The sequence below is a fragment of the Pelobates fuscus genome, chromosome 12 (genome assembly GCF_036172605.1).
Source record: "Pelobates fuscus isolate aPelFus1 chromosome 12, aPelFus1.pri, whole genome shotgun sequence".
NCBI lineage: Eukaryota > Metazoa > Chordata > Amphibia > Anura > Pelobatidae > Pelobates > Pelobates fuscus.
In genome coordinates, this window is record NC_086328.1 from 128707181 (window position 1) to 128732044 (window position 24864).

At 38.9% G+C, this 24864-nt stretch overlaps 1 protein-coding gene across 3 annotated transcripts in view; it reads right to left on the reverse strand.

Annotated features, from left to right (window-relative positions):
* Nucleotides 1–5149: 5149 nt before the first annotated feature.
* Nucleotides 5150–24864, reverse strand: part of HIPK3 (homeodomain interacting protein kinase 3) — an 88089-nt gene continuing 68374 nt past the window's right edge. For all 3 annotated transcript variants that reach the window (XM_063437595.1, XM_063437597.1, XM_063437596.1), the window contains exons 8-16: nt 23934–24057; nt 23123–23238; nt 22856–22980; nt 21699–21860; nt 20686–20979; nt 19528–19668; nt 18078–18313; nt 15842–15975; nt 5150–15168 (exon numbers count right to left, since the gene is read on the reverse strand). In XM_063437595.1, coding sequence (XP_063293665.1) covers nt 14695–15168; nt 15842–15975; nt 18078–18313; nt 19528–19668; nt 20686–20979; nt 21699–21860; nt 22856–22980; nt 23123–23238; nt 23934–24057 — 1806 coding nt within the window. In that variant the 3' untranslated portion in view covers nt 5150–14694. The remainder of the gene's footprint in view (nt 15169–15841; nt 15976–18077; nt 18314–19527; nt 19669–20685; nt 20980–21698; nt 21861–22855; nt 22981–23122; nt 23239–23933; nt 24058–24864) is intronic.

The following is a 24864-nucleotide window of genomic DNA, read 5'->3' on the forward strand; positions in this document are numbered from 1 at the left end:
TGTGTATAAGGGATCTAGTGTGTCTATTAGGGATGTAGTGTGTGTGTGTGTGTGTGTATGAAGGGTGCAGTGTGGGGGGGGGTGCAGGGTGTTTGTGAGGCATGCAGGGTGTGCGTGAGGGGTTCACTGTGTGTGTGTGTGTGTGTGTGTATAGAAGATTCAGAGTGTGAAACAATATCTTGAAGTCCCTTGGTGTGCTGGCCTAAATTTTTTAAATGCAGGTGTGTATGTTGCCGTATTCTGCTTGTGTTATTTATGGAAGCTGAAGCTGCTTTGTAACATTGTATTTGTGCACATGTATGTTCATGAGTCATTTGTGGTATTTTGTGTGATACCTATGAATGTAGGCTGTGTATGGGGGCTGCATGCGTGTGAGCGTGTGTGGCTGCTTGTGAGTGGTCAGTATTATTTGTATGACGTGGAAGCTTATTCTGCAGTTCTGTGTACATTTAGTGAGTGGCTTCTTTATGGCCAGGTACAGGTTAAAGGCAGGAGCAGCTATAGTTGGTGGGGGTTACTCGACTCCAGTATGAATTCCTGTTCACAAGTGCTGGAATGGTAAATTGTGGATTATCCCTCACCACCTTTTTGCACTAGCAGATATCAAAAGTCCCACCAGGACTGATAGGCCAGAGCCTGTTTGGCTCTAACAGCCTTGGGTGCCGTTCAGAGGCACCTTGAGTGCCATGCTTGGCACACGTGCTGTAGATTGCTGACCCCTGGTGTAGAGGATCCATAGTTATGTATGGGATGTAGTGTGTGTGTGTGTGTGTGTCTAGAATGTAATGTGTGCAGGGGTGCACTGTGTGTGTGTGTGTGTGTGTGTGTGTGTGTGTGAGGCATGCAGGGTGTGCGTGAGGGGTGCACTGTGTGTTTGGGGGTGTAGTGTGTGTGTGTGTGTGAGGGGTGCACTGTGTGTTCGGGGTGCTCTGTGGTGTTTGGGATGCAGTATGAGTGTTTAACGGGTTGTAGTGTGATGTTTGGGGTGTAGTGTATGCATGTGAGAGGTGCAGTGTGGTGTTTAGGGTGCTGTGGGGTAAAAATAAAAAATACTTGCTTTTATTTGTTTTTATTATTATGTTTATGTGTGTCCCCCCCCTCCATTCCCGCCCCCCCCCCTCCATTCTTACCTTTTTAGGGGGGACCTGGTGGTCCGGTAGGATATCCCTGGTGGTCCGATGAGGAGTGAACTCTACCCTGCAGTTCCTGGGGTAAAGATCACTCTCACGAGATTGGAGTATAGTAACCGTGGCAACACTCCGATCTCGCGAGAGGAACCCAACGGAACTGCAGGATAGAGCTCCCCCGAGTCCTCTCTCTCTCTCCCCCGCCGGTGGCCGCATCGCAGTGCCTGTGGGGGGATAGTTTGTTATTCCACCGGCCAATGAAGGCACACAGCAGGGCCGGCGCTCTAATAGCGCTGGCTCTGCATGGGCTGGCAGGGGAGATGCACTGATCTCCCCTGTCGACCTCGGACCATGGCCATCGTGGCCCACCGGCCATGATAGAAAGGTGTCAAGACACACTGGCAGTTGGCTGCATAGCTGCAGATCAGTCAGAGTGCCCATGATGACCCCTGACCACCACCAGAAGCACCTTCAATGGGGACGTGAGTGTCAGAATTGGCCCATGGAGCATGGAACAAGGTTGCCTGGTCTGGTGAATCACATTTTCTATAGATCAGTTGGATGGCTGTGTGTGCGCATCGATTACCTGGGGAAGAGATGGCAGCAGGATGCACTATGGGAAGAAGGCAGGCCAGGGGGGGATGTAAAGATATTTGGTTCTGGTACACCTAATGTGTTACACAGGAGTGAGGGAGTAGGACTGGCACTAGAAACCCATAAAAGAGATACTATGGGGAGACACTAATACTGTGTACAAATACCAGGAGCTGGCCTAGAATGTGTGCAAATGTGGATACATAAAATGTAGATACAAAGTATATAATTTCATACACGTGCCAGTCATTATGTTTTATAGCAGTAATAGAGGCACTTGCACTGCACATTTTGTTTCAAACATTTATTTATTTATTTACAAGATACACATTCTCCATTTACATATAACTTATCCATACTATTCGATTTTATTCATCCATCTTGCTTTTACGCTTGCCTGTATATTTTAGTTCTCTTTTAAAGATACAGTATCATTGTATACATATCCTTTTATGTATCCACATTTGCACACATTCTAGCCATATTCTAGGCCAGCTCCTGGTATTTGTACACAGTGGGGATGTGTTATACTCTGGGCGATGTTCTCCTGGGAAAACTTTCATGTGGATGTTACTTTGACATATACCATCTACCTAGTGATTGTTGCACCCCTTCATGACAATGGGGTTCCCTGATGGCAGTGGGCTTTCTCAGCAGGATAATGCACCCTGCCACACTACAAAAAAACATTTTCAGGAATTGTTTGAGGATCATGACAAAGAAGGTCTTAAGGAGTAGTCCTCATTGGAAAAGTAAAATCGGATGCCAGGTAGAAGGTAAACATATAAAATAGTAACAAAACAAAACAGTCTGCCTGCTTAATAAAATGTGAGTAACCATTCATCATTTTATACTCCTGGTACCTTTAATACTGTGAGCACTATTGTTGTCTCTTTTATACTTTTTATGGTCCTCAAACTGACAACATCTGTATAATCAACATCTCCCCACGTATCCTATAAGTGGGGATTGTAACACTGTATGCTATTTATTCTAGAGATGGGTTAAGCCTCTAACAAATGTGAGTAGGTCCATAAAGGCCTATTTTATTTTTATTACTTTTCTCTGGGACATATTGCATTATTAGTATTTTCTCTCTGTTTTTATATACAGCTCCAAAGGATACCCTGATTTGGCTCTTTTATAGAAGAATTTCCCTGACAGAACTGAGGCTATATCTTCTGGCACGTTTTATATTGGGACTTTATATTGGACATTTTATGGTTATTACTCAACTTTGGTCTGTTTTATTATATTGTTTTCTTATTAATACCAGTGTTTTTTTTTTTTGTTGTTTTTTTTTTTTTTTTTTACTATTTTGGCCTAACCTCCATTCTAATTGTTTGTAGGGCTTAGAGGGAGCCCTACTATCTGAGGTGTGCTGCCTGTTTCTTTCTTTAAAAAAAATAAAAAAAATTGTTAAGTAAATTAGCGCTGTTCCGTTTTTCTATTTTTTTCAAAGGACATGTGTAGTTGCCACAGTGAAAAATTAACTGCTTAAGAACAGCACCCAATATCTGGCTTACTCTCTTACTTACCAAGGCTGATCTGGGTGTGCTGTATCTCTCATGTAGAGGGAGCTTGCTGGCATTTTGAATCTGGACAGTCAGGTGGGATCGATTTGACGTGTAAATTAAATAGCTTCCTTGTAATGACCCAAAGGGAACTAAAACTAGCTTGAGACCTAAGAAGGGCCAAACCAATGGGCAAGCTGTTTGTCCATTCTCAATGTTCTTTTGCTCTATTTCAGCTTATTGTGAGCACTTTCCCAAGTATTGATGAATGTGATGTAAAACATTAAAATGTATCAAGACTATGATATCAGTGAAAGAGCAGTTCTTGTGTAAAAAATGTAAAAAAAATTAAAGGTTAAATATGGCCAGTGTTCGGGACTACTAAAAAAATAAATAAAAAAGACTGGACCCTATATTGAATACTTTGGGCTGTCCACATTTGCTGATGGTGTGACACAATGGAGTTAATTCTCAATATCTTGGGTTGTCTTCTTTTGCAAATATGCCATCATAGGGGTTATTCTCATTCCTGGGCTACCATACGGTCTCAAAGGCAACATAACGAATCTGGCAAATTTCAATGTACGAACTGAAAAAAAGGGAACGTGTTATATTTGACCCTGTAACTTTGCAAAAATCTTTAAAATCCTTAAAATCTGTTCAGTGGGGGTACTATTGCACTCGTGAGGCATCGCTGAATACAAATGCAGTAAAAGTTAACAGTTTTATGACATTCACTGTTTAACTGCCACACAGAACATTAAAAAATAAACAAAAAATCTTAATTTCTCACACTTTGGATTTTATTAATCTTAAATTGTTTCATATAAATACTTGACTTTAAATGAAAGCCCTGTTTCTCCTGAACAAAATGATATGGGGTGCACTTAATATGAAAGAGGTAAATTATGATAGAACAGACATATAGTCAAATCCCAGGTTTTGTTTTGAACAGAATGTGTACGATTCTCTCCGTCCTTAAAGGGAAACTCCAGTGCCAGTAAAACGATCCGTTTTCCTGGCACTGGAGGGTCCCTCTCCCTCCCACCCCGGTTACTGAAGGGGTAAAAACCCTTTCAGTCACTTACCTCGCCGCTGTCTCCTCCTCCGCGACGCTCCTCCTCTGTATTGCGTCGCCCAGTGGGTGAGACTGATCCTGCCCACCGGCCGAGGAGACCTAATGCGCATGCGTGGCAATGCCGCGCATGCGCATTAGCACTCCCCATAGGAAAGCATTGAAATTGCTTTTCAATGCTTTCCTATGGGGAAATGAGCGACGCTGGAGGTCCTCACTTAGCGTGAGGACGTCCAGCGACGCTCTAGCACAGAGCTATAGAGCAGGAAGTGACCTCTAGTGGCTGTCTATTAAGACAGCCACTAGAGGTGGAGTTAACCCTGCAAGGTAATTATTGCAGTTTATAAAAAAACTGCAATAATTACACTTGCAGGGTTAGGAGTAGTGGGAGTTGGCACCCAGACCACTCCAATGGTTTACACTTCCTTTGTTGCATAATATGTTTAATGTAGAATTTATCTTCTGCTCTGCCAATAGCTTGCTAGATCCTGCAGGTTCCTCCTGTATGTAATTGAAGTTCAATTTATAGAGCAGGAGTTAAAAACTAATAAAATAAGTTACATCTGATTGAAAATGAAACCATTTTGTTTTCATGCAGGCTGTGCCAGTCACTGACAGGGGAGGTGTAACTAGGGCTGCATGTGAAGAAACAAAAGTGATTTAACTTCTAAATGGCAGAGAATTGAGCAGTGAAACTGCATTGAGAATAATTTATACAACAAAACTGCTTCATTAAGCTAAAGTTGTTTTGGTGACTACAGTGTCCCTTTAAGTAATGGTATTCATTACTGTAACAAAATAATAGTGAATTCCAATAAATAAGTGAACACGAGACAGGATATGCTGCAATATATATTTTAATTCAAAGTGAATTTAGACAATAATACACCATAAATTCATATTTTTGACACTCACCAAAATAGTTACCTGGAAAACCCGCTTTTTGTGACAAAGTACAGAAGCCTTGGTCACATTTAAAATCACTGAGAACTAGAGAGAAATACTATCGCAAAATGTAACAAGACATACAACCATAAAAATGTTTCCCAGTCCTCGTATTAGAATATTGCACAGTGCAATTGCTACATGGCAAAACTAGTGTAGCATAAAAATCAAAAGCCAAAAAAAATATTTTTAAAACAAATTAATAAAACATATAAATGAAAGCCACAAATCTACAATTTGTTAAAAACAGTAACAATTCAAATTAAACAAAAGCTGGATTTCTAAACAAACAGTCCTACAAAACTTGCAGTATGAGTTCACTTTTACTTTGGTGCAAGCCCAAATCACAATTAGCAAAAAAGTAGTTTATTACAAACCCCCGGTTCAAATCAGTTTTTACAGTAGCATACTTAACAGCCTGAAAGAGTTAAAATACAATGATTGCAGAAAATGAAGAAAAACGTATAGGAATTTAGCAGGTGTGGATATTTGTGCAGGCATGCAGTGTTTTATTTAAAAATAAAATATAAGTAAGGGCAGTGAATAGAGCCCAGGGATGAAATCGCATACTGGAGGGGTGGCTAGTCTTAAAAACAGAGGTTTTAGAACACCATTTCCATAACGATCAGTCACCATCGAGTTGGTTGAGCATCATGGGAGATGTAGTTTTGAAAACTCTTGTGCGACAAGCATAACAACTAACTTCTCCTTCCTGCATACCAATCGAAACAGAGCGGAGATAACCTGGTTTTATTCAAAAACTACATTACACACTTCTATCGCAAAAATGTATTTCATACTATTAAGATGTTCACTGGTATACGAATGTAAGTATATTTCTTGCTTACTACTAGAGATATGCAACGCAGCATATAGATACATGCCAAACAAATGCTATATTCAGTATGTGATTATAAAGTTTGGAGATGGGATACACAGTTTAATTAACAGCAAGACAAAAGAAAAATCAAACGTATACAAACAGGCCCAGTTATCATGGCATCTATCAACCTATATTATAATAGCGATTTAGACCAGGTTTCTACCAGCATTTCATAATTTATCGTTTACTCATATATGCTAAAATATTGGAATATTACAAAAATATGAATGGAGAGTCAATAAGGACTGGTAGCAACACTGTGTACATGGGTCATTGCTGTCAAAGGGACATATTGAGGGTCTGGACTTTAAAAAACAACCAAAATGTATTTGGGATGGGGTGAGGCTACATGTTTATTTTGCGTATAACAGGAATAATATGGCTGCTATCTCTTTTCATTTATAATGACACTGACCTCACACTTAACACACTCTAAGACGAGATCGCTAAAGTGGGTATAAAAATGACAAAGTACAGCGGAAACTCAAATAGAGTTTTTTGCGACCCTCTATGTTTTACTGTGCAGATTCACCATTACAGATGCTAGAAAGCGCTACGGAATCTGTTGGCGCTATATAAATGACGATAATCACAAGGGGAAAAGAAAGGATCAACCGAGTCTGTCTCATCCTTATTCCAAATCAGTGCAAATCAGACCATTGAAAAAGTTGGTCTACCCCTTTTAAAAATAATAAAATGGTGCCAACTTCTACCAATATTTAACAGACAATAAGAGGCTTATTTAGATTAAAGATACTATGGATGCAGTGAGAGTCTACTATAATACTGCAAATCATTTCTCTTATACATAGTACAAGATGGAGGACTAGCAAATGAATAGATTTAAAGCTGGAAGTGTTACCATCCAGAAGGAAATCCTGTGTATTTGCTAGCTTCTCCCGATATGTCCAGAAATGGATACTTTATGGATAGACCAAAGAGAATACTGGGTGAGGCACAAGAATGACAGGAAGGCCGGTTACCTCAGTACTGAAACTGGATTTGAGGTATGTCCATGACAAAATTCCTCAAGGGAACACTAAGTCAGTGTGAGCCCTCATGCCACGCCACAGCAATATGCCAAACCATTTTGGCAATTAACATACATGGGTCCCGCTGGGAACCTACATCTTACCAGCTATATCTGGTCTACTCAAGCAGGAGAGGCAGATAGTTTTGTAGAGTAAAGCACAACCCATACAAGACAGTGCTCATTGGCTGAGTGCACAAAGTTAATGTTTTCATACAGTGAGCGCAATCTTGAATGGTCTTGTTTTGCTCTATTGAGCAATCCGAATTCTACTGATTGATTGGTGGTGCAGTGTGAGCGCGCCCAGCAAGAACCAAGTACGTTTTCAAACTGTGCTATAACAGTTTGATATCTTAGTATAGGAAAGCTTCAAAACATTCCTGGCGGCACAACCAAGATAGTATGGTGCTTGCAGTGTTCTCTGAAGTCATTTGTTTAGAACAGGGATAGGCAACCTTCAGCACTCCAGATGTTGTGGACTACATCCCCCATAATGCTCTTACACACATAATGCTGGCTCATGGGAGGTGTAGTCCAAAACATCTGCAGTGCCGAAGGTTGCCTATGCCTGGTTTAGAAAATACCAACATAGTCCTCACTGTGCCTCAAATACCTCAATTGAAAATGTAATGACAGTAAAAACAGAATGAATTAGGCCACTGGTGGTTAAACAAATTTATAAAACAAGTGCTCTCAAAAGGCGCATCTTTGTGTGTTCTTAAAGGGACACGCCACGCTTAATACATTATGTAAAAAAAATAAATTAATAATAAATATGTTCTCATTTGAACTCCCCTGGGTTGCAGCAAGGACCTGCAACACCATGTTGTCTGCAGAAATCCTGCAATAGCAAGTAAGTGGGTAAGCTTGGAGCCAAGCCAGGTCCTCTTATTATCCACTACGGGAGTGCTGTGGCTTCCCGAAAAGTCCATTATTTAATATAAAGAGCCAACATATTCAGCAGCGCAGTACATTGACTAAGTGAAACAAACGGGTAACTGCAATAGGAAACTTTTGACAAATAGAACAGGTGCTTATTCCCCCGGTCAAGTGATCTTACAAACTAAAAAGAGCTGGGTGCCATCAAGCTCTGTATGTGCATACCCGTACAGCAGTGCAAATTGTGCCAGATTCTGGTGATGGGTTAAAGATCATGATCTATTTTTGGTTTATGAAGTACAATTGTCATCATGTAGCAAAGAAAAAGATGGAGATTTTATTATGCTTCCTGTTATCCAACAGGGTTATATTACACAGAACATGTCTCTCTTACATGCAATCAAAAACCAAACGTGTGCCCTCTTATCTTGTCTTCTTATAAGTTAGTTTGTGGTTCCCCAAAAGATTCTTGTGAAGAAAAAAATAATAATAAAAATCACTTTCTGCAGTAGACATTTTTGTGACCATCTCAAATTTCCAATGAAAACCAACACCTGCTATTTGTTAGCAATTGAAGAGTCCGAATAAACCTTCACAATCAATACTAGACAGCTAGGTATGCCCTCAAACTGGAATTATAGAACGCAGCCTAAACACTGGCGCTAACAAGGCCGCACCAGTAATACTAAGCTTTGTGTTTCACTTAAAGTCACAATAAAGACTTTCCTCATTACTGAAAAAAAAAGATAAATGCCAGGGTTCTGGTTTGCTAAAAACAGTTAAAGATGTAAAATTATTAATATTTTTTTGTGTTTTTTTTAAATGTTCGACCCCTTAAACTGCAGAACTGTGAATGCTACAATGCAATGCAAAATTGCTAAACAAAGATGATACCCTCTCAATCTCACTGGGCCAAATCTTTGTTTTGTTTTTGTATTATTAGAACAGGAAACATACAGTAAAAGCACATACTCTGATTTCAACACATTAACTCTAATCAGCAAATATTGCTAAAGCATTTAGCAATATTTTTTGTTTTTTGCAAATGTTTGCTTTTGTGCAGAGATCGGTCAATCTGAAGTATTTCAATGGTTGTAGAAGTTTAGTATTTCCATTGATCCTCTGTTGCTAAATAAAAGAATAAAAAACAGCAGCTGGTGAACAAAGGACTCTGTTTAGTTCCAAAAACGTAGAAATGGGTTCAACTAAAAAAAAGCAGCACTAATAATACAAACATAAATCTGCCTATAGGTGTCTTATCGCATTCAAAGTAATGCAGCAGCTCGGATGTTCTTAAATAGTCTAATGCATGCAATCCAGGTGTGTGTTGACCTGGGGAGGGGACGACGACTTTGATACACAAAACTAGAACACACCCAAAATTTGGAATCGGCACCTAAATCTAAATCAAGTGAAATAAACCATCCACTCTTTGTAAAGAGCCATAGAAGGAACTGGCAGGTCTCAATCACACAGCCCAGAGGATCAATATACCAAAATGGAGATTTCACTGTGTATATCTCGAGGATCAATATACATGGATACGAAGTGTAGCCAGTGGAAAATGTACGACATGTGGAACTTTTGAGCAACACAAACACGGTCTTTACTCTGATGGCATTTACGATATTAAATGGGAAGTGGGGGGAGAAGGGGAGGATTTGTTTCTGCAACTGGTGCTTAGCAAATGTTTGGCTTAATCATACACACTTTTTGGTCTTTCATTTTGCGTCCTACTGTGCTACTAATATGCACAAGTTTTTTTTTTGTTCTTGTTTGCATATACCAATGCTGAGATTTGAAGTAATTTAGATGAATCTGCCCCTACAGATTTTTTTCAAATGTTTGTACAAGCATAGTGATCGGTACCAAGTACTTTTGTTTTTTTTTATACTATGTGGCATATTCTAATAAATTGTGCTTTTGGATTTTGTGCATTAGCATATTACATTTTTGTGCTTCCAGAGCCAGTGTTATATAAAGTGTTGGGAGTTTGTAACAAGGAGTGAAGGACGTGATTATATTCTACAGATCATGAAATGGGAATTATACATACAAGACTTCTATAAATGCTGTGTTATTTAGGTAATCTGCTGCAAGAGACTGCATACAAAATCGTCTGAAGCATATAGTGGGCAAAACATATTTTGGGATGTTTGAGACTGACTTGAGGTAAGCATATTTCTTGTAAACCCAGTTATGCTGAAAGTCTGCAAATACTTTGAGATAAAAGCTTTAAAAGGGGGGATTTTATTTTAGAATTTTCCTTTTAATTTTCCTCCATTGTTCTACTATTTTATAGAGTTGAATTATTCTTCATATTACCATACAGGAGGGCTTTAGGCTGCTTCATGGTATATATATATATTTTTTGGTTTGACGCATTTTGCAATCTGCTCAAAAGAGTTAATGTGAGTGTATATAGGCTTGATTGTGTTTAAGCAATCGAAATATTCATAGTTACAAAAATAGAAAAGTGAGAAAATAAAATTGAACCAAACTTAATGAGTTTGTAATTAATTTATTCATATATTTTAATATATTGGAGATTGCGGTTAAATAACAATCCATACTCCACATGCAGTACCACACATGTCTGTCTTTCTTTAAAAGAATGCTCTAGCATTAGTAATACAAACATGTATTCCCAATGCTAGAGTGTTCTCCTGCCTATATAGGTATCCCCAATGTAGGCATGTCCCCCCAAGGTAAGATTTACTTATCTTATCTCCCTCTGCACTCTGGTCTTCGTGCTGCTGCTCCGCCTCCCTGGTAGAGATCATCTGTCTTGATGACCTCAGCCAGTTTAAATGTTTCCCCATAGGGATGCAATCTTAAAGGGACACTATAGTCACCAGACCCACTACAGCTTAAGGTAGTAGTTCTGGTGTCCTTAGCCTGTCCCTGCAGGCTTTTCAATGTAAACAAAGCCTTTTCAGCACACTCCATGGAGGTGCTGAACATTCCCAATAGAGTTGCATTGATTCAATGCATCTCTATGACAAGATGCAGATTGGCACAGTGTGTAATTTTGCCAAAAAATGTGCAGTAGCCTCCCAATGCTTTCCCATAGGATGGCATAGTATTGGCCTAGATCATCAAGTTTGATGATCTCAGCCTTAAAGGCAGAGGGAAAAAGGTGAGTTTAAACACCATGAAAGGGGAGAGGGGCAGATGACAACACCTAAATAGTTATTTTAACACTGCAGTGTCAGGAATACATGTTTGTGTTCCTTTAAAGCAGGCTGTAAATAGGGCATCCTGCCTTGGGTGGATCTGGTCTTGGAAAGAAAGCCATAAAATCCATGGGTAGAACCTAACCAATATTTCTATGGCTCCTCTTTGGAAAGGGACTGGAGCGTAACAAGCACACAGCCCCGGGGATCAATACACCGCGTTGCAAACAGAAGTTAATGGATATTTTACCACTCATACCTCAACAATCAATATACCGACTACTACATGTAGCCACTGGAGAATTTACCACCTGTACTGTTAGACAACTCCAGTTAGCCTACTGGGTGAGATAGCATTTATTCTAAGAATACTTACAGCACTGATAATACAAATGAAAATCTGCCTATAAGGAGTCTTCTAGCATTCAAAGTAACGCAGTAGAGCTTTGATGTTCTAAAAGAGTCTGATGCAATCTTAAAGCACACTGTACTTGGGGCAAGTTACAAAATAGCATGTTGACACAGTATCAAATCGCCAACACTGCTTGCAATATCTGGGCAGCAAAATATTACAACACAAAGTTCAACAACTTTCCTTTTTTTTTTTTTGTTATCCCCATACTCACGGGACCAGACAATGCTGTACGTAATGCATAGCGAGGATTAGTAAAACATTTACTTTTGCAGAAAAACTGATTCCCAGTGATCAATCAAAAAATGTTTCACTGGTTTGTTTTTTTATATTTCAACATATAATACTGTATTTTTCTTACATTTTTATCTATTTGTATAAAATTTGATATAGGCACATATTAGTTTAAACATTCATTAAATAAAACACTGCTTGTGTTAACATCAGATGGTGCTTGAGCATTCAGCTTCCAGCCCGCCCCAGAGTAGTGAAACAATGAGAGTATTGACAGCTAGGCAAGTGCTGTGTATAGTGGTGTTAAAGGAAAATGATACCCCAAAAATAAGTGGCTTGTAGTCACTGCTCTTGTCAGATAAAGACTAGTAAATATAAAGTATTTTACAAATTATGTTTCACAAAAAATATTTGGTTTCGTCTAGGCTTGGGATGCCATCACAAAAACTAGTTTAGCTGTATGAGATGACGCAAAATGGCCAACCCCGTCTAACTTCATTTAACAATTCAGTCACTTATAATTAAAAGGTTGCAACTGTGCAAATCAAAGCAGACGACATATTAAACCTTTTAATTACGCAGTGCAAGTAGAATTAACTTATTTTTGTGAGGGCAAAGTTTTCCTTTAGTGGGTCACAGGAAGTAAAAGCTGGAACTCAAACTGAAATTTAATTTCCAACATTGCTTATTCCAGATTATAAGAATACAATTTAACATAAAAATCAAGCCTGCAGTTCCTTTAAAGGTTTACACAACAAGAATATGAAAAACATTAAAAAAAAAATTAACTTACATTAATACACTTATATGCAGTAAGGAGCTCAAAATTTATGGAGATAAAATACTGATGCAAGGAACACACACCCAGAAAATAACATATGCAATTAGAATCCATAATTTACAATACAGTAGTTACAATGACACGGCAAACAGTAAAAGTAAAATAAAATCAGAAAAAAAACCACTAAACGTTCATATAATTAGACTTAAAACAGAAGTAAGACGGCTATGAAAAATCTAGATATGAAGCTAACTTCACAGCTATCCAAAGTGGCGTCCGTTATATATAGCAGCTTATCTATGATACATTCAAGATAAATGATAGGTTTATTACTTGCCCAAAGCTACAACCACATTAGTTTTAAACACTCTGCGTGACAGAGGGAGGTACGAAGCATTGCGTAACCCTCAAGCCAGCACCCAAAGAATTAATACCTTTTTTTTTTTCTCCTTAAAGCCTACCACTATACTACAGTATAAATTAGGTCTATGCAATAAGTAGCTACCTTTGAATTTCATTACTAGAAATGGATGATTTCAAAGTCTTTGGTGCTGCTAAAAGCAACTTGGTATAGATGATACACAATCTACAAATTTAAGAAAAAATAATTAATTGAAATATGCACATAATTTTCATGTCCCTGACGGAATGTATTAAATAAGCAGTCACCAACCCACAAAGTAAAAACACAAAATATAATGTAAGGAGGATTTAAAAACTGACACATGCATAAAATGAAAAAGAAAATTGCACACAGAGAAAATAAAACCTCACATCTTGTCAAGCTTTTAGAGTAAATATCTGATACAATTCATCAAATACTGCATGGTTTGCCCGAGCTGCGGTTATGTTAACCTCGACAGTGCTGGAACGGTCTGCAAAACATTGCACAGCAACACGTGGACGTATCTGCCAAAACATGAGTTCAAAGGTCGTCTCGCATAACCTAACCAAAGTCATGCCACCTACTCTAGTAGATATAATGATCCATCCAATGAGACAAACACACACCAAAAAGAAAGAGGGAAAAAAAAAATCCACATTTGGACTATATTGCATTTCTGGTCACCGTAAGATTACTGAACGTGCAGCCAGCATTGTTCCTGTGCTACAACAAAAAAATGAAAATAAAACCAAAGCGCATCAAGGCTATTCAACGCTTGCTAGAACTAGTTCATTCTTTAAAAAACAGACAGTAAGTTTACTGTACAGCAAAAACATGCTGTTCTATTGGTAACACCCGGAACCAAATCAAAAATATTAAATCATACCACACGAAAAAACATAAAAATCTAACTGAGCATTACTCAAGTTATCCAAAATAGATATTTATATAATCAGCAGATCTGAAGATTAAGTGCTGAACTCGACATTAATATATTAAGTAGTAACATTAACAACCTCAAATAGTTAAGGCACTATGTGTGGGAACAGTTTACAATGCAGCTGAGATTATTAGGACGACAACATTGAAGAGCGCGGTCTAGGCAACGTGTTTTTTTTTTTTCTTCTGCCCATGCAAAAGACACATGCAATGTGAAGAACATCTTCATAGCTAAGTGATCCAACACTGACACATCGAGACATACAGAATACAAACGCATTACTGATACACTGTACTGCTGACATTGTGTGCATTTGTTGCTCTAAACCTGTACACTGAATGGCTTCCCAAATGTAGACGTGTCTTGCACTAAAGTTAGAAGGCAATTGTATAAAAAAATAGCAGGAGATTGATTGGAATTCTGCTCCTGTAAGTCACCTGTCTAGAGTTACTATAGAAGAAGAAAACAGGACGAAAGACAATTTATACCAAATGTGCAAAACACATTAAAAGTGATTTTTTTTTTCTTTTAAAGCTCAAGATTGATTAAATTGCACCCAAGTCTACATGATTCAAAAAAATATTAGATTTTTTTTCCTGTGCCATGGCAAATACTTATTAAAAGCCATGTTCTCTTAAAATAGTTTTTTTTTTTCCTTCTTCTTCTTCTCCAAACTATGTGTTTGAATCTTTGAGCTTCCTCTACTCGACCTCCGGTTCTCACATGAATGTATACTGGTTGAGTTTTGTCGGACTCATTGGAAATCCGGCGTAAGCAGGAGATGCTGCAATGTATGAGTGGGAGGTGAAAATTGGCTTGTACTGAGTCTGATGCATGTTGGGGGAAGGTAAGAGACGAGGATTTATGCCAACTGCAACCTGGTGAACGATGCCACTGTGATGAGACAGATTGTAGGTCGGATGCTGTAAAATAGGCCTTGAGGTACAAGGAGAGGCAAGAAGGTGGGCTACGGGACCAGCAGTGGTCAGCTGTGCTGATGGTGGGTATGATAGAATAGCAGGCTGTCCTCCAAGGTGTGCGCTTCCAGCCAGATGTGCATGGACTGCATGATTTGGACTTCCATGAGGAAGGGTGAAAGGATGACTGGCAACTGTGGGTGTCAAGTATGGCTGCTGCCTCATGTGCCCATAATTTCCATTCCATTCCTGGTGGCCAGATCCAAAGTGCTGTATCTGTCAAAAAACACAGTTTAGTTCACTCACAATACAGATCTATATTAAGGGACAAATATTCAGCCACTTAAATGTACAAATAAATCACAGAGATAATTTTTTAAATAATAGATACATACATCAGATATTGTTATAGGATCAACACTGACTTCCATTGCTCAGTTCTTTATAATTCAGTATTTGCTTGATTAGCTCATTCATTCTGATCTCTGAGGTCTATGGAATAAGTACTTTAACACCTGTCTATAGTTTAATTCACAATATAGAGTATGGTTAATGGTGAATAGGCAGATATTGGTTCATTCACAGTTTGGTTACAGTTTTGTGAGCCAGGCTACAAATAGAGATCTCTTGAGCAATGGATAGTGGATTCAAACTGCCATGGCTTGGATACTTTGCAGAGTGTCTCGTTTGCGTGTGCACTCACAATTTGAATGGTAGTTGCAATGTAAGAGAGGAAGTCATTTTTCTCCTCTGAAGTCATTGCTCCAGGGAACAGTCATATAATATCACTAGTTTTTACATATCATCTCAATCATTAGGCATGGAGACAAGGGAGTAAGGCACTCTATGACCCACTGCAATGATGTAAAGTTGTTACTGAGGTCAGAGCAAACATTTAAGTTACTAAATATTTATGAGTTGGAATCATATGCAACAAAATGGCTACTACCTGGCTGAAATGAAGAGGCTGCTGCTGCTGCTGGAATGCTGATGTGCGTTTCTGCTGACGGTTCCCCTGGCCAGTAGAATGGTTGATTCTCCCTGGGGCAGAGCGACCTTTTATTAAAGGATGACAAACAGGATCTGGAAAACAGAAGCTTCATGTCAATCAGCTTCCAGGATTTTACAACAAACATTTAATCAAAAAAACACACTTCAAATGCAAATCTTCCCAGTGTGACATCCATGAATGTAACACAGCGAATGCCAATATTTACAATATAAGCTAATGGTTAACAATCGATCAGCATGGTGTATCTACAAACTTACGTTTAAACAGTCTAATACACAAAAGGGCAATTATGAAGTGAAACTACAGTAAGTTTATTTTGTGAAAACCGACACATGAAAACCCCTGCCTCTTTTTCAATAGATTAACCAGCATGTTATATTCTCAGCCATATTTCCTCCCTCCTCATGCAACCCTAGCCAGGCTGTCTCTTAATACCATATATAACATTAACCCATAACTCCCTTACAAATTCCCTCCATTTCCCTTGTTTTCAAAGTATACAGGGAACACAACTTTTATTTTTAGAGTCTCAATTGGTCCAGTGTTGCCGAATAAATAAGAACATATGGTGGTTAATGACTGGCAGACTGTCTGCTCTAGGAAAACCCAAATCACACGAGAGGAAAAAATGCACAGCATAGTCTTCCTCAATGTGCAGTCATCTAAACTACCTAACAGGTCCACAGCATCAAAGAGTTTATACAGGCTGCTATCTTAGGGCATAATGAGGTAAGCAGTCACTTGTCACCAGCCTATCTGTTGGGAGTGGTAAGAGCCTGCCAGATGTGACTTCTACAACATTGTGCACGTTTGTTTTAAAAAAAACAAAACAAAGTACACAAATTACTACTACTAAAAAAAAAAAAAAAAAAACATCTTTAAACATGCTCAAAGATTACAGGTATATGGACTAAATGTTAAATGGGTGAGTTATGAACAGTGTGAGGAAATGACAGTGTTATTTCTGTTGACTTTTTTTGCATTCGGTAGCTGTAACTACCGAACACCGACCACCCCCCCTGGCTCTTTATCTTCAAAGAGAGTAGTCAATTAAGTGCTCTCCCTGTGTGGCTGCTGTTCGTATCGTCGAACGCCACATGCAGGAGAAAACTGCAGCCATCTTGTTCGCACGAAAGGAGGCAGCGGGACTTGGTCGTCGAGTGTCTGGAACTAATATCGGACACTCAACTTCCCGAATACCGGTCAAACTGTACAAACAACTGCTTCCTTTTCCCGAACAGCCAGGGAAGCACTGTTCGGCAGTCACTACTATGAGCCAGGGAAAGCAGTTTGTGCATTTATTAGTTTTTAAGACTTGTCGAAATAGACCGACCGCACAGCCTAAACTCATGGAACTGTTTCTGGGCAGGAGCCTTGTGTGTAGTCAGTCAAAATTGGACTTTCATAAAATTCCAAAAGCCCTGAACTGATCAGGGTGATTTTTGGATATGTTGGTCACCCAGCTCAGGGCTATCAGGAGATATAAAATTTGTGGGGATTTTATGGGTCTTGGGGTGCTTTTCAAGTTTTGTGAAAAAAAAAAAATTCTGCCTTGAGATAATTGAGGTATTACATTATCTGGCTCAATTATCTCTAGGCAGAGAGGAGGGAATTCTCTGTTGGTATTTGGAGTGTCATACTTTGTCACTGTATTATTATTAGCTTTAACCTTTGTGTCCCTGTCCCCCACAAAGTCCATGTGGGAGTGCCCCTTGCATTGGGACTTGCATAAAAGCCAGTGTGGCACCCATTAAAATCATTCCTGTTACACCCTTCAACTAGTTTCGGCTAGTATCTGTCTACTTTACTGGGAAAATATACTTGGGAGACTCATTCGTGTAGAGAATCATTCGACTCAGCACCCGAACTGCGAGCTATAATCACTCAGGCTCAGGCAGTTTGGGAGGAAATAGACAAACGGGTAGCTGTTACACCAGCGTTCGTTACAAACGGTAGTCCAAAATCTTTCCTAAAACTGCAATTGGAAATAGTTAAAATGGAGATATTTTCCAAATACATTTCTATTATGCAATCACTATCTGCTGTTTAGTGAATAAATCCCAATATCAGCCACATTTAAGTAACAAGTCCATGGGGCTTATGTGTTAATCACCAAACAAATGAAAGCAGTTTCACGGATTCCTACATAGCAAGATAAAACGTCATATCTGACCTTTGTTTGACACCCGATGTGAATTGACACGGCGGTTTTCTATCCTGATGGGTGGAACCACAACCGTGCACACTGCAGGTTTGCTCTCAGCTTTCTCTGAAGTCCGAGTCTCAGTGTTTTGATTAGGATCCCTGACAAAACTGCTCTCTACAAACGGGCTGTCATGCCCCGAAGAATCGGAACTTGGAGATCCATCCACAGTGTCGCAGCCGCTCTCTGGCTCATCATCTGACATGCTGCAAAAGCGATGGAAAAAAAGCAATGTCAGCCAGCATCTGAAAAAGCTGCACAACTTACAAAAAAAAGTGACTGTAAAACCTATGAGACTATTGAGATATACTGCTTTACAGACTATGGCTACTTCCAATCAAAATAAACACTGGTAAATACAAACTTGTTTTCCTGGCACTATAGGGTCATTAGGTCCCCCCAACCCTCAGGGTCCCACTCTCGCCGGGCTGAAGGGGTTAAACGCTTACCTTTCTCCAGTGTCGGGCACATTCAATGCTTTCATATGGACGTCAGGGGCTTCCCACTGTGATTTTTACAGTGAGAAGCGCGGAAGCGCCTCTAGCGGCTGTCAGTGAGACAGCCACTAGAGACTGGATTAACCCTAATGTAAACATAGCAGTATCTCTGAAACTGCTATGTTTACAGCTGCAGGGTTAACCCTAAAGGCACCTGGCACCCAGACCACTTCACTGAGCTGAAGTGGTCTGGGTGGCTATAGTTGTCCTTTAACGAACTTTGACCCCAAAATCTGCTACGCATCTACAACCACCAAAAAACACCCGTGCTAAATAGTTTCTAAATTTTGTCCCAAGTTTAGAAATACCCAATGTTAACATGTTCTTAGCTTTTTGTTTGCAAATTATAGGGCAATATGTACAAGTAGCACTTTGCTATTTCCAAACCATTTTATTTTTTTCAAAATTACCAAAAAAGTTACATTCTAACACTGATATCTGCCAGGAATCCCTGAATAACCCTTCACATGTATATATTTTTTAAAAGAAGATAACCTAAGGTATTAAACTTGGGGTATTTTGACTCTTCTCTTTTCATGCAACCATTTTACCAAAAAAATAATAATTATTGGTGATTTTTTTGACAGACACAACAATTTATGAATACACGTACTGAGAACTTTAAGAGTTACTGCCAAAGAACACCCCTATATCTGTGAGCAACATCTCCCGAGTACAGTGACAGCACCCATGTATAGGTGTGTCGGGTTCTCTGGGGGCTAAAAGACCTTATTTGGGGGGGAGGGGGTGCGCATTCCAGTTTTCCAACTTGGAATTTTCACAGCTGGTCATCATGCAGCCATGTCCTATTTGGGACATTTTTGAAGCCAGCCAATGTAACTTACCCCCAATCAAACCATATATTTTTGAAAAGTAGACAACCCAGACAATTTGGTATGTTCATGACAACTTAAACTAGTTACCTGTTTGGTCTTTTGCATGGAGATGGGCTGGATTGCCCTGAAGAACTGGTGCTTAATGTGCTGTCAGGGCTACTGAGGGAACACACACGATCAATATTCAGGGTGCTCTGACAAGCTTCACAGTCCAGGCTGCCCTTGCACCTGTTAACAAAGGAGACATGTTAATTCACTCTCACCCACTATTTGCCTTAAAAAAGAAATGTAAAGTCTATGCACAATAACCAATACAAGTCTGTTGTAGTGGTCACGGTGCTAATAGACCATGGGTGGAATTACCTAAAAATGTTTTGGCACAGAATGTCCATAGTCTACTAAAAGCATAACCACTGCAACAAGCTGTTGAGATTGTGTTGTTTACACTATCCCTTTGAGTTGCACCAAAGGAGATTAATTCAAAAGACAAATGTGTCTTGGTAATGGACATACTGTATATTGTATTATGTATAAGCACAACCTAAAGCACAGACTGGAAAAAGAAGGAGAGGCCATGGTTCTGCTGAAAGCTGCACATTGCTCAGTTCACTAAACTGCTGTATGGCAGCTTTCATTTCTTACAGAAGTTCCAATCATACTATGTGATAAGTGGAACTGCTCTTTTGTGGATCAACTACTTACCGATAAATCCCTGCGAGACAAGAGTTCACCTGGTAAGAAAACTGTCCATAAACCAGAACAAGTGATTGGAGCATCTCTACCTGGTGTTTCTTCTGGAAACTTTGAAGGCATTTAAATTTTTCACTTTACTATTTTTTTTTTTATTGTTTAATTGGTTTATCATGACGGAAGCACCCTTCAGATAAGGAATGATATAAAGTATAGCTAATTACAGTAATTATGGTGCATTTAATTCACTAATTTTCTTGATAATTTCCGACACCTAAACTCCATGTTCTTTCTACTGACTTCATACATAGAAATCTAGTAGTTCTTTTGTATGGCATAAGTACACCAGTAAAAACGGAGCAGCAGATATTAACAAGGAGATATTAAAAGTTAAGGTTTCAGGGACAGCTTCCTAGACCAATAACCGATATAACAGGCTGTAGAAGAAATAGTTTTTGTTTGGAATAAATCTGACTCAAGTTTCCCACTGACTCACAGTGGATATTAATGTAGACAGTGCCACATAAGAACACCAGAAAATTGCAAGTAACTTACTCTCGCAATGAAAGTGTCTGTCCTGGATCCTCTTCGTCTGTGTCACTGCTGATGGTGATGACACTCACTGCCGGACTTGGTGAATCTGCTATAACTATTGTTTGCCTCTGTTGGTTGGAAATGTCGGGGGCCGGCCCCTCAGAAGCCTTACACAAGTTCTCCTCCTCTTCTGAGGAGTTCTGATTGTCCTGCTGTAAGGCGCAATCTTCCTGCTTTCTGGTCTTTGAGCTGTTTAATATCTTTGGAGAGGCAGTTGGTGGATTGGGGACAACTGTTTCTATCATTGGGTTACTTCTGCAAAGATGAAAATAGAATTATGATTGTTGATGATGTTGTGGTTATGATGTTTTTAAAACAGATGAAGAATGCCAAGATTTTAAAAGTGAAAAATCCATTACAACTTATGGAAAATTCTCAGCACAGCTAGTGCAAAAATAATTTAACTTTAACCACGAGACTCCTGTTGATCTGCGGGAATTAGAACTCCACAAGGAAAGAAAAATGTCAGTGACTATAGAAGTTCTGAATTATGATTGTGTATATATATATATATATATATATAAATATCCACAAAAATACCGGCACTCCAGGAATTCTCAGTGATACAAGTTTTCTTTTATTCAGTTCAGTACGTCAGTATTTTTGTGGATATTTATGATTTTTGCTACCAGAGCACCAGGTACCATTATATTGTTTTGTTGGAGTGCAAGAATACCTTCTCGTCTCTCTCTATATATATATATATATATATATATATATATATATATATATATATATATATATATATATATATATATATATTTATTTATTATGTATTAATTGCAGCTCAATCACATACACATTCTCTCAATAATAAATGGATTAAACAAACCTTATCAAAGTTCATCAATCCAACTCCCCAGTAACAGCCAGCTTAACAGCTCAGTATCACTGAGTAAGTGATAAGATATACATTTAGCTCTCCTGGCTGGAGAAGGAAGGGATCAGCACCAGGCCATTCACTCCTTTCTTACCTGTTCTGACAGACTTTATTTCTTTTGTTAGCAGTGGGCTGTGGCCACACGACATGAGCAAAGCCTAAACTAATAGGCTGAGGGGCAGATAATGTCATTTGGTTGGTTAAAAGAGGCTGCAGAATCATCGAGCTGTAATGGTTTCCATGTGGAATTACTTTCCTAAAGAAAAAGATAAAAATGATGTTGAGAATTTGATATTCTAATTTATAGAACACAATATTAGGAGCCATACAGAATCACCAAGCAGTAAATAGCAATTGTAAAAGTACACAATGATCTATATAAGAAACTGTTCACCACCTATAAAGATTTAAAAAAAAAAAATGTTTTTTATAATGAGGATATGTAAAATGTACAACCCTTTAATATAATGGCATCTACAGATACATTTTCTGCAACAAGGAAATGTACATGGCAACATTTCTTCAATTAGATCTCATCCAAGTATAGCTTGCAGTGGCTTTTAGTTATCTGAGAGACTAGAGCTCCTTATTTTGATTTATTAAATTAGAAAGTTATGAGCTGGTATTATCTAGTTCTTATTCTCTTGAACTAGAAAACCATGAATTCAGCAGGACAAGCCCAATTTAGGGTCCCTGTCATGTAAACCAGGGTATGTGCTCGTGCCCTGACCCAAAAGTAGGAAACTACAGAAAGCTTCCCACGAAGCACAGTGCAAGTGTATTGTTAGATCAGTTTTCCCAACACAAACTCAGCACTTTTCTGCCTTTAAAAAAGAAAAAGCATTTTCAGTACCGCTTTAAGCAAGTGATGGGTCAGGCCAGTACAGCTGTCAGCTAAATGTTTCCATAAACATCTGAGTGGTATCCATTGCAAAAATATTTGTGTCTCATCTGTCTCCTAATCCTTCCTAGTGAAACCATCATCTTTAACAATCTTGGCTAATAGACGACTAATAGACACCTAATCTAACCCCAGTTAATCACTTATTAACACAACAGAGTGCAACAATAAGAGGCTAAACCGGCTCACTAATACACTAGCTGGGACAGCCCCACAGTCATGAGTCAATGATCTACTGCAATAAAAACATTTTTTAAGCTGTAAAACCAACGCAGTTTTTGCATTAGTGCTGCACTAGTGTTAATCTTGACCATTGCGCAGTCACACAGTAAGCCTTAAGAATAGCTTACCCCCAGTCTCCAATTCTTTGTGCTCCAGCCATTGTGTCAGAGGCAAGTGTTGTTGTTGGAGCCATAGTGGTCACCTGTTGCCAGGCAGGAACCAATATTTGCTGTGTTCCATTAGACCACGCATGCTAGGATAGAAAGAATAATATAGTCAGCATAGTAGTGTCAAGCACGGCTTATAATGCATTCAGCATTACAAAGAAAACATGAGAGCCTTAAGAGTCAAATACAGATATTTCTAAATGAACCAACCATTTTAAGAAAGCCTACCTGAGAAAGGACACCAGGTCTAATCTGCAGAGGCATGGCTGCTGCCTGCGTTACCAGAGGGACTGCATTATCCACACGCACTGAGTAACTTGTCGGCTTTCCATTTGGTGGGATTCCTGTGTAAACAAGAAGCAAAATAATTTTTAGTGGTTTGTTTACAATAGTGTTGTAAATTCAGGTGGAGTGGGCTAATTTTTCCCATATTATAAAATAATGTAAATTCAACAAAACACAACAATTGTTTAAAGGAAAACTATACTGGTAGGAAAACAAAAAGGTTGTTTTCCTAACACTATAGCCCCCTATCGGGAGTGTCTCTAGTGGCTGTCTGGTGGAGTTAACCCAGCAATGTAATTATTGCAGTTGATCAAAAACTGCAATAAATTACAATTGCAGGGTTAAGGGGCCTGGGACAGTGCACCCAGATCACTTCAATGAGCTGAAGTGGTCTGGGTGCCTATAGTGTCCCTTTAATACATTTGTACTAAATAACATCAGAGAAACTGGGAGAGTTTGTTTCTGGTGCCCATTGCAGTATATCAATACAGATCGAGAATCAAACACCTGCAGCTTCAAGTATAGATGTAGTCATGTGACCCCAAATAAAAGACACACTCTTTATTACTTCTTAAGTGGGACATGCCAAAAAACTGTACGTATTTAATGTGAGTAGTGTTAAATGTGGAACAATAATAGCCAGGACCACTGAATCTGCTGATTGTTCATGAATCCCTTATGGCATTGTATTATAGCTTATAACTAACTTTTACATATCACAGATTCTCTGCATTAACGCTGAACACATGAATACCTTGCAATGTTGGAGGGCAAAGAATCAGTGTCTGCTGAAAAGCATCATTGCAACCAAACGGAGCAGTTCCTGCCTGCACGGGTATCGCATGGTGTATAACTGAATGCCCAGATGTTGGTAAGGCCTGGGGATAAAAAAATAAATAAATAAATAAAATCAAGTCAAATATAAAAAAATAAATCCCATTCTTTACACAGTATGAAACAATAATTAATGACCGTGGAAAGAAAATGTTTCCTAGCTGTAGCATTTGTGAATTGCAGTGGAAACCTTCGCCACACAAGTGTGCGTTCCACCATAAAAAATGCCTTGGGAACTGGACATGCTTTCACTGTGCTTATATTCCACACCTGTCCAGAGTTGGCAGTGTATTAAAATTGCATGTTGGCACTCGTTTTATAAGCAGACATAGCTGAAACTTTAAGCCATATCCACCAGTCTAAAAAAATGCAGGGCACTGGGGAACAGAACCTGCAACTTCACTAACTCCATAGAGAACATCAAACAAAACCATGAATCAGTTACCTAGTCCTCAGAGCTGGTGCAGTTTGGGGTTTTCGGTGTTTTATAGCCCGAGTAGGAGGAGAAAGGAGTGTATCATTATGTTAATATGATTTTTATTAACATTAAGTTGTCCTGCAGGATGGGCTCAAAGTAAAACCCCATCATTGGTACTGCAGCTAATCTGCATGAAAAGGAAAGAGTATCTGTCTCTCTGACACAGATCTGTAATTTCACCACCAGAGGGCTCAAATGCAACAACTTTTGTATACAAGAACACGCAGAAAAGAGGAAGAGTGTCTTGCCGGTTTTAATGCAGACTTCCTGCCTTACAAATTTGCCTTTTTAAAAAAGAAATAAAAAACTCCATACTGCTGTACAAGCCTCGTGAAGAATATTTTAATTATCAGTAATTAAATTCGTATTATAA